Genomic DNA, 19167 nt, shown 5'->3' on the forward strand with positions numbered 1-19167 from the left:
CAAAAGCACTGGTAAGTTTTACCACTTCTATTTTTTTAAGCTACTTGGTGGCACTAATATGGTTAAATGGTGTTACTTCATGCTGGTCCTTGAAGAGTTTCAAATTTTTCATTTGGAATAAGAAAGGCAAGCAAGTGAGCAACTATACTTAAGGTCTTAAATCTTTTTTGTCTAGCTTGATAGTTACATTAAATGCATGATAGAAAATGGAGGTCTGTAATTTCTCTGCCTAGAAAAGTGCCAAAGATTAGACAGCCATTTGGCATATCTAGAAGCATATACAGAAGCTACAAAAATCTATTGAATGGCATCAGATCTCAAAGAAATATTGGCCAAGAGAGTTTTTATTTTTCATTGTAACTGAGAAAGATTATAAAATATTAATTTTCACCTAGCCTTGAAGATAACGGCTTTGTGCATCAAAATGACTTAGATATCCCCAAGGGAACCAAATATCAGAATTCCAACATATGTAGGACAGTTCTTTCTTTTGGCAGCCAAATTTTGCAACTAACATCCAGCAAAGATCAAAGAGCATTTTTGGACTCCTGACATCCTTGTGAAGTATTTGTCCATTTTTCTGTGCATTACAGTAATCTTGGAGTGCTATGTCTTGTTCCAATGAACTGCAGGGTAACGAATGTGCCAGAGATGTTCTTTGGCAGAATGGAGAAGACTGAATTATCCAAGTAAATCTGACCAGCACAAGGACCTGTTGTAACATTGTTTATGCTCTTGGGCTTTTGTTGTTTTGTTTTTTCTTTTTTTTCTAGAGATGGGATATTGCTTTTTCACCCAGGCTGGAGTGCAGTGGCACAGTCATGGTTCACTGGAGCCTCGACTTCCCAGGCTCAAGTGATCCTTAGCTTCTCAAGTAGCTGGGACTACAGATATGCACCACCACACCCAGTTAATTTTTACATTTTTCTGTAGAGGCAGGATCTCACTATGTTGCCCAGGCTAGTCTCGAACTCCTAGACTCAAGTGATCCTCCTGCTTCAGCCTCTCAAAGTGCTGGGATTACAGGAGTGAGCCACCGCACCCGAGCAGGTTTATGCTTTTTGAAATACTATTATTGGTGGCCAGGAGTGGTGGCTCGTGTCTGTACTCCCAGCACTTTGGGAGGCCAAGGTGGGAGAATCACCTTGGTGGCCCATGAGTTCAAGGCCAGCCTGGGCAATGTAACAAAAACCCTGTCTCTACAAAAAAAAAAAAAAAAAAAAAAAAAAAAAAAAAAAAATTAGCCAGGTGTGGTAGTGTGCATCTGTAGTCCCAGCTACTCTGGAGGCTGAGATGAGAGGATTACCTGAGCTCAGGAAGGTTGAGGCTGCAGTGAGCCGTGATCTCACCACTGTACTCCAGTTTGGGTGACAGAGTGAGACCCCGTCCACCCCTCATCCAGCAAAAATATATATATATATATATATATATAAATACATAAGTAATATGATTGGTTCTTGTTATAACTTAGTCAATTAAGGATTCGAATGGTGGAACTTACATATGCATGATTTTGTTTTTCATGTCTTTTTACTTAATAAGTCATCCAAATAGATAACAAATCCCTTCTACTATTTATGGAATTGCACCAAGCCTACTATCATGAAGGCCTGATCCCCAAGGGATGTCAGACACAGGAGATCGTAGGCAGAGTTTTAAGTATATCTATCCCAAATGGAATGATGACTACACACTGATGATAATACTGACCAGGTTTCTGGATCCGGGAAGCCCTGGCTGTCCTGGAGGGCCAGGGGGACCTGGAAGGGCCACAGCTAAGACAAAACAGAAAAGAGAAGTTACACAAAAACCACACTCTGAAAAATGTCTGAGGTATCAGCTGACTCCCGGAGAGAAGTGTGTTCAACCCCATTCACAGCGCCACAAAGCATCCCAACTTCCACCTGTATCTTGGGTGCTGTGCCCCCAGCGTGTGACTTAGGCCACATTGACTGGTTCAGGGAAGAGCTGGGATTCTTGATTGTTACCCTGGATGAAGCCATGGCTAGTGCTTTTCCGTTTCATAAGTGAATCAATTCCTTTTGTGGTTGTTTTATAAAAGCCAGCTTAAGTTGAATATTTTGTCACTTGCATTCAAAAATGTCCTGACTCATATAACTTATTTCACCCAAGAGACAAGCATGTGACACTGAACAGAGGAAGCAGGCTCAGAAAGAGGAAGAGAAGGCTCTAGGGAGTGGGAGGAGACCAGGGTGGTGCAGTGACAGTAGCCCTGGCCTTGGGGCCAGAGACATGGACTCAAGTCCTTAGTTTGTCCATTCCTAGCTGTGTGATCTTGAGGAAACAGCAAGCTCTCCGAAGCTGTTTCCTCATCTGCAAAATGTAAAATAGGCATTTCTTCTTCCCTGGGCTGCGGTGAGAACTGAGTGCTTTGAAAATTGTACATGTACAGCATTCATTCGGCCAGGAGCTCTTAGCTTTTGAAGAGTCACAGTGCCCTTAAAAATCAGATCAAGGTTAGTGCCCTCTTTCCCAGAGAAATGCACACATAATTCTATAAAAACATATTACTGGGATGACAAATCCTGGAGGTATATCCTTGAACTCTCTAGGAGTCTATGATTCCTCAACTGAAAAGCCCTTACTTTAGGCAAACATAAAGTAGTATAATTACAACTATTCCTTTGGCTGTTCTTCTACCTCTCTCATCCTCTGCTCACCCTACCCCCGACAACTCCTCCAAATCTGCCAAGCTCTTGGCAGAATTAAGGGTGTTTTTACAAGTCCCAGTAAAATTATACAGTTCTTCAGGTTGTTGCAAGCAAATGTTCAGTTCCAACATAGGACTTGAACACCCACACATAGGTGGCAAATGTCTAGTGGATAGAGGGCCAGTGGACTCGGATTTGGATCCCAGCCATGCCTCCTAATAGAATTTGTGACCTCAAGTAAGTCTCTTCACCTCTGTGAGCTTCAGTGTCTTCATCCGTGAGATGAATTTTATAATAATATCTGTTTTATCTTCCTCCCAGGGTTGCTGTGAAGACTACATGGGATAATGGCCATGAAAGTGTTTTGTAAACTGAATTGCTATACATTATGTGAGAAGCAATCCTTGCTCAATGCAGCAAGGCATCCCGGCAGCCCTAATGTAGTGTTGCTGTGGACAACAGATTTTCTCCACCTTGCACTCACCCTGTAATATGCCTCCACCTCCTGTAGTCCTACTCCTCCCTCACGGCTGTGTGGGCACCTGTGGTTCCATCCACTCGGCACCTTCTTCCTTTGTAGGACCAGTGTCCTCATCTCCTTCTCTTGGGACCTTCCCTTCACCTCTACAACCATTTGGTTCCAGAAAGAGCTACCATGTTCTCATGTGATCCGACCTCCTGGTCATAGGTGATTTGTCCAAGATTGGGTACCTCACCCAAGTCAGGCCCATCAGGACCCTTCTCTAGGACTTCCCCATCCCAGGACTTTTCAAACTAAAATAGTAAAAGAAGTTCAAGATTTCTAGCTGACAGTGGAAGCTGTAAGTTGTCAGTAACCATATTTCCCGCTGTGCAGAGGATGTGGTTTGTGGTGAGGAAGCGTGAAACTGCATGTAGAGAGAAGCCGAGACAAGAGATGGCCAGAGAATCCTTGCAGGGGTTGAGTCCCTGGCTCTGGCTGTTCCTGAGGTCCAGCTGCTTATCTACCTCTCCCACAAGTTGACTGTTCACTCCCTCCTTCACACCCAGTACATTTCCCCTTTGCTTGAGCTATTTTGAGTTACGTTTCTATCACTTGCAGCCAAAAGATCCAAGGCTAAGTCAAAGCCCCAGCCCCAAAGTCACCTCCTGTGTAAAGCTCTCCTTATGCCAAGGACTCTGTAGGTCTCTTTCCAGGTATGCTTCCACCATACCTGGCTCCTGCCAAGCCAAACAACAAAAAAGTATGCCTTCATGCTATTATTGCTGCTATTATTGTCTCCTCCAATGGACATAGTAGAAATAACACAGGCTTTGGAGCTACACTGCTCTGGGTCTGAATCCTGTTGGTGTCATTTATTAGCTGTGTGACCTTGGAAAGGTTCCTAAATGTCTCTGGGCCTCACTTTCCTTACCTGTACAATGGGGATGTTAATGCTTTTTTTAAAGGGTTGTTGTGAGGTTTCAGTAAAATACCATAGCAAAGTGATTAGCAAAATGCCTGGCATCTGATACATGCTCATTACATAGAGATTTTCTTTAATTTTGCCAGTTTTGCATATGAGGAGGTGAGGCTCTAAGGGATGAATAGATTTTTATACACAGAGTTCCAGTCACTGCTGGTCATTAAGACAGGTTCTCACGCCCCTAAGGCATTGACAAAGCAGCCAGGAAGTTTCCACTCACATGTGAAAAGATGCTCAACATCATTAGTCATTAGCGAAATGCAAACCAAAACCACAGTGAGATATCACTTCATACCAAATAGGATGGCTATAATCAAAAAGATACAATGAGGATACCATAATACGGGAGGAGAAATTGGAACCCCCTCATACACTGCCACTGCTGGTGGGAATGCGAAATGTTGTGACTCCTTCGGAAAACAGTCTGGCAGTTCCTCAAAAAGTTAAACATAGAGTTACCATATGACCCAGCAATTTCTCCTACGTATATACTGAAGAGAACGGAAAACATGTTCACATAAAAACTTGTACATGAAAGTTGATAGTAGCATTATTCATAATAGCCAAAAAGTAGAAACAACCCAAATGTCCATGAACAGATTAATGAATAAACAAAATGTATATCCTATACAATGCAATATTATTTGGCCACAGTAAGGAATGAACTCCGTGCTGCAACATGGGTGAACCTTGAAAACACTGTGTTAAGTGAAAGAAGCCAGACTCAAAGGGCCATATATTATATGATTCCATTTATATGAAATGTCCAGAATAGGCAAATCTGGAGACAGAAGTAGATTCATGGTTGCCCAGATCTGGTGGAGGAGACGGAAAGAGAGAAAAGAGAACAACTGCTAATTGGTATGAAATTTCTTTTTGGTGTGATGAAAATGGTCTAGAATTAGACAGTGGTGATGACTGCATAACTTCATGAATATATTAAAAACTACTGGATTAGACACTTTAGGTGGGTGAATTTTATGATGTGCAAATTGTATCTCAATTAAAAAAAAAAAAGAAAGAAGGCGGTATCCAGGAAAGCCCTCTGTTAGGCAGTGCAGCTCTGACAAGCCACCCAGATGCTGTGACCTTGAACACAATGGTAGGGACAGCGTGAACAAGGGCACTGTTTATGGCACTAACCTGCTCCCAGGATAGCTGGAGGTCCTGGTGGCCCCGGGGGTCCCGGTGGCCCAGGATCACCAGGTCTTCCAAAGCCAGGTGGCCCAGGCAGACCAGGAGCACCTGGGGGTCCTTGGGGCCCAACGACTGTCTCCCCTTTCTGGCCCTGTCAAGGCAAGCACATGATAACAGAGAGAAAGCATCATTCATCACTAGAAGTCCCATCTAGTCCTTTTATGAGAATATTTAAAAGAAATCAATAAACACCAGCTATTGTTATTACTATCCTCAATCTTGGGCACAATTCAAGGTGGGGTAAGGCCTCCAAGATGGCAGCCCAGTCATTATGTTGAATGACTCTACAGAGAACCCCAGAGAGCCCTGGAGGCAGAAGGGACCTTGGAGATCATCTAGTCTAGCCTTTGCATTTCACAGATGGAGACACTGAAGCCCAGAGAAGTGAAAGGACTTGCCCAAGATCATGAAGCAAATTAGATGCAGAGCTAGAGGCAGAACTCTGATCTCTGGCTTTGCTGGTTCTACCCTCACGGTGAGCTCTGGGACCAAAGTCAATGACCTAGTCATATTCTTGTTGGGGGCACAGCTTGACTTTCTCTCCTTTCACCTGGAAAAATCTCTCATCCTAGGAAAACCACACCTATCTAGGAGCTCCTTTGATAAAATTTCAGAAGAATCAAACAGCTCCTCTAAAAATATCTCCTTACCTTCCATTCTGCTTCTGTTATCTGATGCATTCACCATTAATCATTCTTTGTGTGGAGTGAATTTTCCACCAATGTCATGAATAAGGCAGTGTGACTAATGGCCTGGAAGTTACCTACCTTCATGTGGCCTTGACCAGCTACCTTCTCTCCAGGGACCTCAGCCAACCTGCCCATCAATCAACAAGGATGGGGAAAGAGCTGGCTAATCCCCAAGCTCTGCCTCCGGCTTATAGTACAATGACTAGCCCTAACTGCCTAGTCCCATTGGGGGCTTCCGGGAAAGCTGTAAGTCTTTGGGGAAGATGACTTGGAGGGGTCTCTACTCACAGCCAGGCCTGGATTTCCGGGCAGGCCTGGAGGCCCAGACATAAGGAAGCTGTCATTAATGTCTCCTTTTTCTCCTTTTTCACCTTTGAACCCCTTGTCTCCATTCTCCCCCTGGAAGCAGAGAACATAGGAATATTTCAGTAAGAGTGGGATGAACTCAGTCTCTGACATAAACCAAAACATGAAAAACACAGGCCAAATATTGGTAGAGAAATACTCACCTTCAAGTTGTTCAGAAAGTGTCTCAGGTAAGATAGATCAAGTGGAGGACCTGAAAAAGAAATGCTTCGTAAAATTCATGATTGTAATTTCAGAAATTTTAAAATAAAAGTCTCTAAGTTGGCAACCACAGTTACATCTTAGTGGAAGTGAGCCTGCACTGGGTTGGCTAAGAGAGTCTGCTTGGAAGCAGAAACAGGTGCTAGCTACTGTGGGCCCATCAACCCAGACACTGTGGGATCCCAGGTAGGTCCCTGGCCTTCTTTGGACATTGTTTTGCATATAAAAGATGAATGATTGGATTTTCTGGTCTCTCTTGACAATGTTCCCTATTGGACATGCCAGGCCCATGCTTGGTTTTCACTAGAAACCAGTGGAGCCTGTGGTCAGGGTGGAATGTCATTAGTCTTACCCTCTGGCTAGGTCACAGTTCTCAGTTGCATTTGTTCTCAGGAGCAAAAAATCAAAGGCAAGATTGAGAACAAGAGCTGGAATACCTGGTGGTCCCTGGGCTCCCTGGTCGCCTTTTTCTCCCTTTGAGCCAGGAAGACCCCAGGATCCTTTCTCTCCTTTAACACCTGCCACCAAACACATACATGTTAAAAAAAATGGAAAATCACCTTCTTTCTCTATAAAACCTTTCTGAGACAGGTTTTCAAACTAAGCTCATTTAGCGAAGTCCACTCAAACAAAGCCCTCCTGAGAGATCAGCAAGTGTAAAATCATAAAGAGGGCAGAGGTAGATGCTTCAGACACATTCTCAACCTTGAAAAGCTCAGTCTACTGGGAGACAGACAGAGCTCACAGTAACGCAAGGCAAGATGAAATATGTGCTCTCACTGAGGTTCCAGCAGCGCATCCCGGGAGTGCAGCAGAGGCTGCGGCTAACCCTGGCTTGGTCAGTGCCACAAATGAAGACAGAGACTCAGCACCATGTCAATCTTCCAGACTCATCTCATCTAGGCCTGTGCAGCGTGGGGGTGTAAGGGAACGGGAGGGCTCTCCCAAGAGTGCCCGCACAGGACAACCAAGGGCGCTAAGCTTTCTACGTACAAAGTTGTGAGAATGCCCACCATGAAGTGTTGTACATCCCCACAGGACTAGTGAAAAACACCGTTTCTGCAGAACTGGCATTCCATCCCCAACTTTCCCCTCAACTCTTTATATGGGAGGGGGCATGGAAGAAAGCCTTTTGGGAGATCACTGCTTGGGAAGGGAAGTGGTTCCCTTTCCCCACCTTGATGGGTAGGGTGGACACTAGGTCTTTGAATTCCTCGTTCCCAAGAGGTGTGACAGATCAACCCATCAATGGTCTTGAGCCTAGAGATGGGGCCACAAAGTGTAGATGAGGCTAGCGGCCCAGGCTTTCTCAATGAAGGGGAGGGAATATGAGCATCACAGGAATGATGGTGTCAACAGGGGGTCAGTAGGGAGTGGCAACTACATCTGTCGAGGCCTCTCCAACCCTGGGAATGCTGTGTGAGACCAATGACCTGTGCAGTGGGGCCCATGGGGCCTCCTTCACCCACACTGAGCCCACAGACAGCAGTGATCAGAAGAGAAGACAGCAAGTGCACCAGCACCAACCGGAGCAGTAGTAGCTGCACACAGTAAGCAGGATGATTGCTCACTAGGAGCTGTCACATCCAGAAAGATCTGTTCCCTCCCCCTCCTTCCAGGGGAGGCTCACAGGGAAGAGGAACAATTGGGGATCTGAGAAAACAAATCCAGCTCCATCCCCTGCTCCCCAAGGTCCACCTTGCACCAGGGGAAAGGGGAGCCTTGAACTGAATCTAAGCATAGAGTTTGGAAACAGGCTGGGCTTGGTAAGCAGAAGTGACAGAAAAACCACAGGGCTAGATATCATCAGGGAGACCACCACCTCGTGGGCCGGGGTGACACAGCCAAGCTGAAGGTGAATATTGGAGGAAAAAGACCTTCCTCTATTTAAACCCCAAGTGGCGTGACAGGGTGTGTGAGGACAGGGGGACCAGAGTGACTGCTCACCTGCAGGCCCCATCCCCTGGCCTGTGCCTTTCTGATGTGCCATAGCAAAGCTCCTGCATGTGGCTATGAACATGCTGACATTTACTAATCAAACCCTCTGAGCCAGCATTTCTCACACTTTGCTGTGCACTCACCTCACCCGGGAGATGGTTAAAACACGGGTTCTGATTCAGCAGGTCTAGGGTGGGGCCTGAAGTTCTGCATTTCTAACAAGCTCCCAGGAGATGCTTACAAAGTTGCATGGACACCGAGGCAAGGGTCTCCTGAGCTCCCACGGCCCTTCCCTGATCAGCTCTTAGTATAATGCACTATAATTGTTTTTAAAGTAGTTTCACTTAACAGGTTCCAAGAGCCTGAGAGGCAGGAACAGCGCTTCCCAGGCTCTTGGAATCTGCCTCAGCCCAGTGCAGATCATACCAAGTAAGGAATAGGCATCAGTGAATGTTTTATGAACAAATGAACAATTGAAAGAACAGAGTGCTTGTTGCCAACTAGGAGGCTCAGCTAAGATGAGCAGAATAGGCACATGTGTGACCAAACCAAAGAGAGGTGCACAGCCCCACAGCCTTGGCTCAGCTGCCACCCGCACCCCTACAGCATCCAGTTAGACCTTCCTGACCACCTAGTCTGCGCCCTGCACTGGGCAAAGGAAAACCATCTTCCTCAAGGAGATGTCCCAGAGAAACAAATGATGAAGAAGGGAGTGTATACCGTGAAAAGTGATGAGCTCTGGACTCCCAGGATGAGCAGTATCAACCTGGAAAGAGAGGAAGGCCAGGTTAGGCACTGCAAGCTCTGCCCTGGTGTTTGCAGAAACAGGCAGCCACTGTCCCGGGGGCATGTGACAAAAGAGGCAATGCCACAGAGTCAGGCCTTCCTTTGGCTCTGGAGTCCCCCAAAGCCCTGAGTCCCCAGGAGTTGTCAATGCCCAGACATCCCAGGCTTTAAACTGGGAGACCCATGATATAGTTGAGCTGGGGAGACAGAGCTGAGGCCTAATAGCCAAAAAACTCAGCCATAAGGAAGCCCAAAGCTTTAAGACAACAAATCGTGGCAGTGGTGGTTTGGCCAACTGTGAACATTCTTGTCTTCCTTTCTTATCAGTTGGGATTGATTCATGTGTAAGGTCAAGCATCCGAGCAAGTGACATGCCCAACCGTGAAACTGGGTCAGCCATTAGCTTAGCTATTGCATGTAATCAAAGATGAGCATCATGGGCAGGTAATTAGCAAAGGGGGTTATCATTAGATTGGGGGTGCTATTCTGGACACCTCATTAAGTTTCAGGGGTCTGGAGTCCAGGCTGTTCTGGATAATATTCCTTCCCAGTTTTCCCCAGATTCCTGCATTTCCTTCTCTATTCAGACAAAGCCACTTGAAACCTGGCTTCTTCCCAATTGATGTGTAGAATCAAAGTCATCCGTATGGTGCCAAAATCCTTCTGTGCTTATGGGTGGAGGGTCACAAGCTGCTCAGGGGCCATCAAGAAAAGATGGGAGTGGGGAGGAAATCTACCAGGAAAAACATTTCTAAGTTAAGGATGAAAGTTGCAGCTCCAAGCTGTTATCTTGCAGGCTATGCTGATAAAGTTTCTCCACTACAGACATGAGCTGTAAATGATTAGGGTGTTGGAAGGAGCTGAAACTAGAAGGGGCTCATGAAATGCTGGCTGTAAGAGGAAGCATTTCTGTTTCAAAATGTCCATTTTGAGAGTTGGACAAGAAACGTCTATGACCCAGCTCCTACAGTATCTAGCCAGGCAATATGAAGTAAAAAAATCTTACTAAAAATGCTTTGAGCCTATCTTTTCCTTCTTTTAGGTATCCCCACGACCCCCAAAGGCCATGGTTACTGTGAGAGGTCCTGGTGCAGGTCATGATAATTGCAGTAGCATTTTTACCGCACTCTAAAATTTGTCAAGTGCTGTTCTGTGGCTGGCTCATTTGAGGCCTGAAATCATGTTAGTTAGGAGAGGCTGCTGTACTAACTCACTGTGTGACCTGGAGCCAGCCTTTTGCTTCTCTGGGCTGTGTGGTCGCTCCTGTGTGATAAGGAGGTGGGATGCAGCGACTGCCCAGGAAGGTCACTCCAGCACTGAGATTTTATGTTTCTCTTCAGGCCATGGATATAAACACATACTGGGTTGCTGTTGTCTCCATGTAGAGCCTGGAGCCCGTTAGTCACCTGACATAGGTGGGTCCTGCCCTCTAGGCCAGAGTTCCCAGGCCCTGAGCTGCAGACTTGGATGCCTCAACGTTTAGACTTAGCCAGATGTCTGGGCAAATACGCAGCCAAACTGCGTCATTTTGAAGGCTATGACCCAAGCCTTAGCATCACCTCCAACAGGGATCAATTATGAACTCACCTCAAAGAATATCTCTAAATTGTAATTTGCAAGCTCCTGAGAGCAGAGGCCACATCCGTCTAGTTCACCGTTGTGTCCCCAGGGCCTGGCAGAGTCCTTGGCACTGCATAAGTGCTCAATAAATATTTGTTGAATGAATGAGAATGATTATGCATGGTTCTGTGACTAATGCCTGTACACAAGGCCCACCCTCCCCACTGGGTTTTCTCACAGAAATCTGACTCTCTTCCTATGGGTAAAAAATCAGGGACAGAGCTGCTCAATGGCTGGGGGGCCGGGCAAGTGCCTGAACCCTCAGCATCCCAGTGTCTGCACCTGCTGCCTGGTGGTTAGGAGACCTGAGTTATGATCCCAGCTCAGTCAAGTCCCATGACCTTGGACAAGCCAGTGAGCTTCTCTGAGTCACAGTTTGTTTCATTATCATAAAATGGGAGAGATCAGCCCTGCCTGTCAGTGTTGTGTGCTGTGCAGTGATGTGATCACTGGGAAAGGGCAGCATAGTTAGTTACAAAGTTCTCAGTGCAAAGATCATGGGTTGGCATGGATTGTTTTCCAATCTATGTTTTCTAAGGGGTCTATTTTTCCCAGTTTTATACTACTCCAAGCATGATGCTAATGTGGTCGCAATAACAAAAGACACTGCTTTTTAGATTGTATGAAAAGAAGCACCTCACCGTGTGTGCACCCTTAGAAGATCCAGTATATTTCATTGCCACGATCTGTTATCTAAAAGCTTCTAGTCACTTGAGGGTCTACACTTAGGGGACAGAAGACATCAGAGAGGACATTTGAGGATAGAAAGGGCCCAAGACAAAGACTGATCTTTTTCTCCGAGTTGCTATCCATGCCAAAGCCTGCTCTTTAAGGCAGTGATTGCTACTTACTGGCATTTTGCAGTGTGGTCGGACGGGTATTGGGAAAATGGCCTGTGGGTAATGAGAACAAGAGAGGTGAGGTCAACAGGACACCTGACCCCAGCTTAGGCCAATCGGGAAGGTCTTCCCACTGCGTGCCAACTTACTCCTTTGATGTTAATCACAGCTCCAGGTGGCCCAGGGGGGCCTGGAGGGCCAGGTAAGCCAGGTGGGCCCTGAAGGAAGAAAAAAAGGCCATTGCATTAGTTCAGGTTGTTGTGAGTGCAGGAGCAGCCACAGGACACTTCCTCCAGAGGAAGGAAAGGAGGGTCTGCTGAAGCCAACCAACTTCTCTCTCAGGTTGCTCAGGGAGCCACAGAGCACTTCTATGTCCCTGGCCTCACTGTATCTTCACAACAAACCATAGGGAAGATGGCAGGGCAACAAGTATTGTCTCTGGTTAACACATGCAGCTAATGGGGCCCAGAGAGGGGAGGTGACCTGCTCAAGACCACACAGCAACTTACAGCAGAACTGAGATTGCAACTCAGATTCTGACACCCAGTTGATACTGAGCCTAAGGCCACCCTATCAGTGCATTCCCAGTATACGGGTGGGAATGGACTGTGGGGGTCCCTCATGTGATATATTGCCAGAGGAAATGTGTCTCAGAAATGCAAGCACAAATGCAAAACTCTTGTTAGATAGCACAGTCATTTTCAAAGTGAAGCCAGCTTGGCCTTAGTACCATGCAACAGTTTCTCCTCCAAGCCTAGAGGCAGGAGCTTGCAGCAGGAGAGGTGAGGCTCTGAGGGCAGGCATGAAGAGTTTAGTTCATGCAGAAAGTGTATTGATCACTCTAAACGAAGGCATCAGTGTCTGGTTTACCTGCCAGTTCCAGTGGGCTTGGTGAGTGAGAGTCAACCCCTAATGCTTCAGGAAAATAGTATTTCTGGATTTCTGGGCATACAAAGCAAAAGCAGTGTGGCACAAACAGAAGCAGCAATAGACTTAGAGCTGTGTTTACATCTTGGTTTGGGGATTATTAGCTGGGTCACCTTGGGTGGGTGCCTTGACTTCTAGAGGCCCTGGTATCCTCTTATGTAAAACAAGATCCCTGCATAGTATCTCATGCAATAGTTATCACCAAGACTAAATGAGAAACTCTCCTTAAAACACATGGACACAGGAAGGGAAACATCACACTCGGGACTGTTGTGGGGTGGGGGGAGCGGGGAGGGATGGCATTAGGAGATATACCTAATGCTAAATGATGAGTTAATGGGTGCAGCACACCAAAATGGCACATGTATACATATGTAACAAACCTGCATGTTGTGCACATGTACCCTAAAACTTAAAGTATAATAATAATAAAATAAAATGAAACAAAACAAAACAAAATCACTTTGCACAGTGTCTGGTACATAGCAGCTGCTGCATAAACATTGGCTTTTTTCTTCTAGACCAGGGTCCCTGCTGCTGCCCAATGTTTGCCAACCTGGGAGGCCCCACCTGAGTAGCTGATCTGCCTTTGATACTGACTTCCAGCACTCACTGAGCCCCTAGTGATGTGAGTGATCCCTGGGACTGTGTAAAGGAGGGGAGAGGTGACATTACCCTAGAGTTAGAGGCCCTGGGATTTGGAACCACATTTTCTGAGCATGACCAGATCCCTTTCTCCCCTACTCCCTCTGGGTCCTACACAAGAAAGTCTATTTTCCACTAAGGTGTTTTAGGTGGCAGGACCCTCCTGAGAGGGAGCTGAAGGACAGGGCTGGGTGGGAGGACCTTTGGCAGTGGCAGTGAAGGAAGAAGAACAACATTCCTGAACATTCAGTCCACAGGCCCTGCTCTGTGGACCCCGCACTCTCTCACCCTCTCTGGACACCAACCTCCAGCTCCATCCCCAGGGTGACTCACCTGCATAATGACCCCTGGATCTCCTTTGGTACCCTTGAGGCCATTCAGTCCTGGGCGACCCTGGAACCCACAGCAGACACCTCAGTAAACCCTCTGCCCACAGACCAGCCTGGCCCATGTGTCCTCCCCCTCCAGCCTGTCCAATGAACACTGATACCTACAGGTCGCCCGGGAAGGCCAAATTCTCCTTTATGTCCTGGTGGTCCTTTGGGCCCCTAGAGGCAAAACAAATGCCAGATTAGAAAAGAACAGAAAGTCTTGGTTCAGGGAAATGAGGAGTGCAAGCCCACTTTTGCAGGCAGTGGTGACGATGATCCACTGACAGGAGGAAGGAGGGCAGGGAGCCAGGTAGAAGCCCCTGCCTGCGGCCTCCTTGTCTCCAGCCTCTCCGCTCTCAGCTAGAAGCACCTGCTCAACCCACACCATCCCCTGCTTTCCTGCAGGCTCCAACCCACCCCAGACTCTGGACCCAGCCCCTCGCAGTCAGGGTTAACTAAGGAGCAAGAGGTCAGTAGCTCAGGGCCTCAGCTCCCTGGTAGCCAGGTGCTGGGCCAGCCCAGAACATGGACCTCTGCCCTAGGTCTTATGTCCCAGGGCTTATCGCATCCCCCATTCTGAATAACGCAGCCCTGCCTCGCCCCTCAGGCCAGCCTGGCCTGATAACCCACTGTAGGATTTGGTTCCTTCCTTGCTCTAACCTGCCCCTAGGAACCAGAGTCTTGGTCTGACACCCCAGTCATCCAGCTGAGTTCCAGACCATGGACCCTATTTCAGTGCTGGCTTTCCAGGACCACAGGCTTCTAGAGCCACTGTTCTGTTGCAACCTTCAGGAACCTTCCTGCCTTCTAGTGTCTGGGATGCAAACTACTTGGTTGACAGACAACACCACTGATGATGTATGTCTTCCTAGAACACATTCTACCCTCAGTCTGCGCCTTTCCAACCCTGTAGCTGGGTCTGCTGTGTCTCCCAGAAGAATGACTGGTTTAAGCCTGGGGCACTCCAAGTCCCTTTTCATCCTACCATTAACATACATAGCCATGCTCTGAAAAATGACAAATAAAAACTGAGTTGAAACAGGGTCAGTATGTAAAGTACCCAGTCTGTATTACTCTTAGGGAAAGAAAAGCAAAGACAGATGGGGTTGACAGGGCACAGGCCACTTGGTTGGTATGTTCTAGTGCAACACTTCCTGATATGGTTTGGCTTTGTGTGCCCACCCAAATCTCTTCTTGAATTGTAATTCCACAACCCCCGCATGTCATGGGAGGGACGTGGTGGGAGGTAATCGAATCATGGAGGCAGTTTCCCCCATGCTGTTCTCATAACAGTGAATGAGTTCTCCCTAGCTCTGATGGTTTTGTAAGTGTCTGGCATTTCCCCTGCTGGCACTTATTCTCTCTCCTGCTGCCCTGTGATGAGATGCCTCCCACCACAACTGTAAGTTTCCTGAGGCCTCCTAGCCATGCGGAACTAGGAGTCAATTAAACCTCTTTTCTTTGTAAATTATCTAGTCTTGGTATTTCTTCATAGCAGCGTGAGAATGGACTAATACACTTCCCAAACATCAATGTGTGTTAAGAATCACCTGGATCTTGTTGAAAATGCAGATCCAGTATGTCTTGGGTGGGGCCTGAGGTTCTACAGTTCTAAGAAGCTCCCAAGTGATGTCAGTGATGCTGGTGCATGGTCTACACTTTGTGTAACAGGACACCAGTGAATTTGAGAAGGAGTTATAAGCTACACTGGTCACTAGGGCCACAGCTAGCCCACACAGCACCTTCATGCAAATTAGAAGAAGGTGCCACTTAATGCCTGTGTTTGGCAAGCTGTGTCCAAGCTGGGCTTCAGTAGGAACCACCGCCATGGCATCTGCAGCAGCCTGCTGGCCCCCACCACTATTTGTATTTTCCACAGTATTGGAGGTTAGTAGGTGGTTAACCAGTAGTTAACACAAGAATCTCTCAGTCTGTCTTAGCTACCTGACTTTGGGTGTCCACTCTTCTTAACTTCAGGGACCAAAGGCCTCAGAAGGTCCTTTGAAGGATTCACCTCGAAAGTTACAGGCCATTCTTCAAGGATACAAGTCTGTTACAGAAATGTGAGGTCCTTTCTCCCCACACCTGAGATCCAACTTCAACCAAAGAAACCTGTATACAATTCTCTAGCCCAAAATGTTTCAAATGTTCAATGTTTCAAATGTTCATTAGAGGCAGTGAGGTTCATTTGAGAAGAGACCAGACCTAAAGCCTGACTGGCTGGCCTCAAATCCCCACTCTGCCACTTACAAGCTGTGTCACATGGGCAGGTTACTTAACCTCCTTGGGCCTTAGTTTCCTCATCTATAAAATGGGGATTCTGAGAGTCACTTCTTGGGGTTGTGAAGATGAAATGAGATGACCTATGTGAAGCATCAGTACAGTCTGACCCATAGAGAATGTTCTACACAGGGAAGTAAGTTTAGGGTTCGCCCTTGAGAGAAATGGCAAGAGCTGCTCAGAAGCCCAGATGGGTTATGGATTCCCAGAGCCGTAAGGCCAGAAGGGCCCTAATATCATTTAGTACTAATTCAGTCTCTTCAATGTGCAGATGGGAAAACAGGAGCCCAGAGAGAGAAGAGGGCTTGCACAAGGTCTCACAGCAAATGAGTGGCATATTCACAACCAGAATCAAAAATCCCAGAGAGGTTTTGTGGGGTTCCTTTGAGGGTTTCCTGGGAAATTGGTCATCTTTAGCTGGCAAGTTCTGTGGTATAACTGCAAGTGCACCTCTCCTTCCTGGACACACAGCTAAACTACATTTTGAGGCCACAAGCATCTGGGTTTTGGCTTACGGGATGTGCCAGAAGTGATGTTTATTATCTTTCACAATCTCTTCCCCCTCCCCAACTTCAGCCTGCTAGCTCCTGTGCGACCTTGAATCCACAAGATGGCAGAATCACAGAATGGAAGCATCCTGGATCCCTGAGTCACTTCTTGGAGGAGAGATGCCAAGCTGAGAACAACCACAGTGGAATTTGCAAGAGCGAGAAATAAGCTGCTATTGTGTTAAATCACTGAAAAGTTTATTTAATTGTAGTCAGCCTTATCCTAGTATATGCACATTTTGCACATCTTTGCCACATCTTTGAATTTTCATAACCGGGACAACTAAATCTAACCAAATCGAAGTATGAAAAATGCTTCAAACCCCAGTCCAGATCCAGCTGAGAGACGCTCTGACTTACCATTGGTCCTGGGGCTCCATGCATTCCAGGTTCACCCTAAAACAGGAAGATATATACTTGTCACTGTTTGGGACAGAAACAAAGATGCAAAGCTGGGGCAGATATGTGCCTGCAGGGTCTGGTGACATAATTACCTTTTTCCCCATCAGCCTTTCCAGCGGAATGTCGCCTGTCAGGATGGCACCCGGCTCTCCCTTCTCGCCCTGCAATTCAGAGAACATCTCAATGAAGTCAGGACTCCTCCTTGCCACCTTGTCCAGAGAGTTTTGTACAGAGACTCCTCCTTGCCACCTTGTACAGAGACCTCTGAGTCCTGCAGCCATGATTTATTTCTCTTGCCTTCATCCTACTTGAAACCCCACTGCTCCAAAATTACCTCGTACTAGAGTATTGCAACAGCCTCCTAAATGAATGAATGTTCTCTCAGCCATTCCCTCTATGCACCATCAGAGTTACTGTCCTAAGGCACAGGACAGTCCTATCTTCCATGCCCCTTCAGGCTCCCACTGATAACAGATTTGCATCCTCACTCTCAACCCTCCAGGATCCAGCCCCCGTGTGGTCCTGTCTATCTCCTGCCACATGGTGCCCTCAAGGAAGCTCTGGCTCCCAATGTATTTGACAGCTTGCTTTCCTAGCAACTCAACCTGAGATCTGTTCCCACCAAGAATACTTATTCTTGTTAAAACACCTGAAATTAGGAAAGAGATGACGGTATAAAAACTAGAGGCCTCTGTCAACATGGAGGCCTTATGTCTCCATATGCAACGTTGCCTCCAAACTCTAAGCTCCTGTGCAAACACTTACTTAGTTAGGCAAAGCTATCCCAGACATTAGGAATGAGTGATGGGTAGACTGGTGGCAAGAACACAGGATCCTGACCCCAATCCTGTCCTCAGCAGAGCCATCTACTATGCTAGAGGCTGCTGAGAAGATGATTGTCAAGAGAACAAGACTGGGTGCAGAAACCTTCTATCTGACTCTGAGGCTTTGGCCCTAAACTTCAATGCTGGCCCCTGGGGAGCAGGGCTGAGCCACACAGAAGTCTCTTTTCAATGGGGCTGGGAGTAGCTAGGACAGTAGCATCAAAGCAAGCAGAGCAGCCTCTTTCTTCCATCCCCCTAAGCCCACACCTGGTATTTAGATCTTACCACTCCACTGGTGAGGAAAGGTAGTCCTGAGCACGCCAGCAGGGAGAAGAAGCAAGCACAAAAGCATTAGAGGCAGAGTGAGAGAAAGCGCGTTCACTGCAATGGCCAGAGCAGAACTGCCCGGCTGCCTGGACCAGTCATTCAAGGTGGCAGGAGGTTAGGGCGGGGATGTCATGTCCGTCCCTCTAGATCCATCTGACCTTACCACATAGGAAACAGAGTGTTTAAACAGAGTGTTTAAAGCAAGAGGTGCTCTTGCTTCACTGGGCCTCCTCCTAAGCCTGAGCTGGCCAGCCCTGGTCCATCTCCACAGGCCTGTGGCAGGAAAAGTATCCCAAGACACATCCCCACGTGATGCCAAACCTTCACCCAGCATACCGAGCCCTCCATGCCCTGGAGCAGTGGCCCACTAGACATTGGAGGCCCTCTCCTCCTTGGAGACCATTATATTATAGAATGGTGGGGGGAGAGAAGAACGACAGGAATTCCCCCATCCCACAGAGCACACCCACCCTCCTTGACTCCCCATGGCAGGCTCAGGGGGTTGCACAGTGCTCCCACTGGCTTTGCACAGAGCTCCATTCCAGCTGTAAGCATGTGCTCTGTTAGCTCTTTGCATATCTCTTCCTCATCTTATTTCTATATCCCTACGCCTAGCACAGGAAACTGCCTGGCACACCACAGGGGTCAGTGGACGAAAGATGGATGAGTATATACATGGACGAGTGAATACATTAATCTGTTTATGGACGTCACTCTCCCCCTTATCTATAAAAACCAACTGGAAAGTTAATTCTAAGAGGCAAACACAAAAGAATACAAGCACAACAATAGGTTTGGTACCCTGGGAGTTCTCAGGAAGTGTTCTGTGTGTTAAGTATTTATTCCAGAGATTTTGGACCAAGACTGTTGTTCAACTGCAGAATGCTCAATTTATAATTTATAAATATTAACATTTGTCCTACTCATTAATTATACATGCTTTCGTCCAACAAGTGTATTCAGTACCATTTGTATACCAGGCCCCATATTAGTATTGGAGCTATGGAAAAGAAGCTGGCAGGATGCCTGTCCTCAGGCAGTGCATGTTCTAAGGGGGATGCCCAGCAGGTGGTTAGACAAAGCACAGTGT

General features: G+C 47.0%; 1 protein-coding gene across 3 annotated transcripts in view; it reads right to left on the bottom strand.

Annotated features, from left to right (window-relative positions):
- COL15A1 (collagen type XV alpha 1 chain) overlaps positions 1-19167 on the bottom strand; it is a 126861-nt gene that overhangs the window by 9125 nt on the left and 98569 nt on the right. For all 3 annotated transcript variants that reach the window (XM_016961321.4, XM_016961323.4, XM_016961322.4), the window contains 12 exons: positions 17019-17087; positions 16885-16920; positions 13820-13873; positions 13659-13718; positions 11903-11971; positions 11766-11807; positions 9229-9274; positions 7008-7088; positions 6513-6562; positions 6292-6402; positions 5261-5405; positions 1711-1775 (listed from right to left, as the gene is read on the bottom strand). In XM_016961321.4, the coding sequence (XP_016816810.3) occupies positions 1711-1775; positions 5261-5405; positions 6292-6402; positions 6513-6562; positions 7008-7088; positions 9229-9274; positions 11766-11807; positions 11903-11971; positions 13659-13718; positions 13820-13873; positions 16885-16920; positions 17019-17087 (828 nt within the window). The remainder of the gene's footprint in view (positions 1-1710; positions 1776-5260; positions 5406-6291; positions 6403-6512; positions 6563-7007; positions 7089-9228; positions 9275-11765; positions 11808-11902; positions 11972-13658; positions 13719-13819; positions 13874-16884; positions 16921-17018; positions 17088-19167) is intronic.

This window comes from Pan troglodytes, chromosome 11 (assembly GCF_028858775.2).
Source record: "Pan troglodytes isolate AG18354 chromosome 11, NHGRI_mPanTro3-v2.0_pri, whole genome shotgun sequence".
Classification (NCBI taxonomy): Eukaryota; Metazoa; Chordata; class Mammalia; order Primates; family Hominidae; genus Pan; species Pan troglodytes.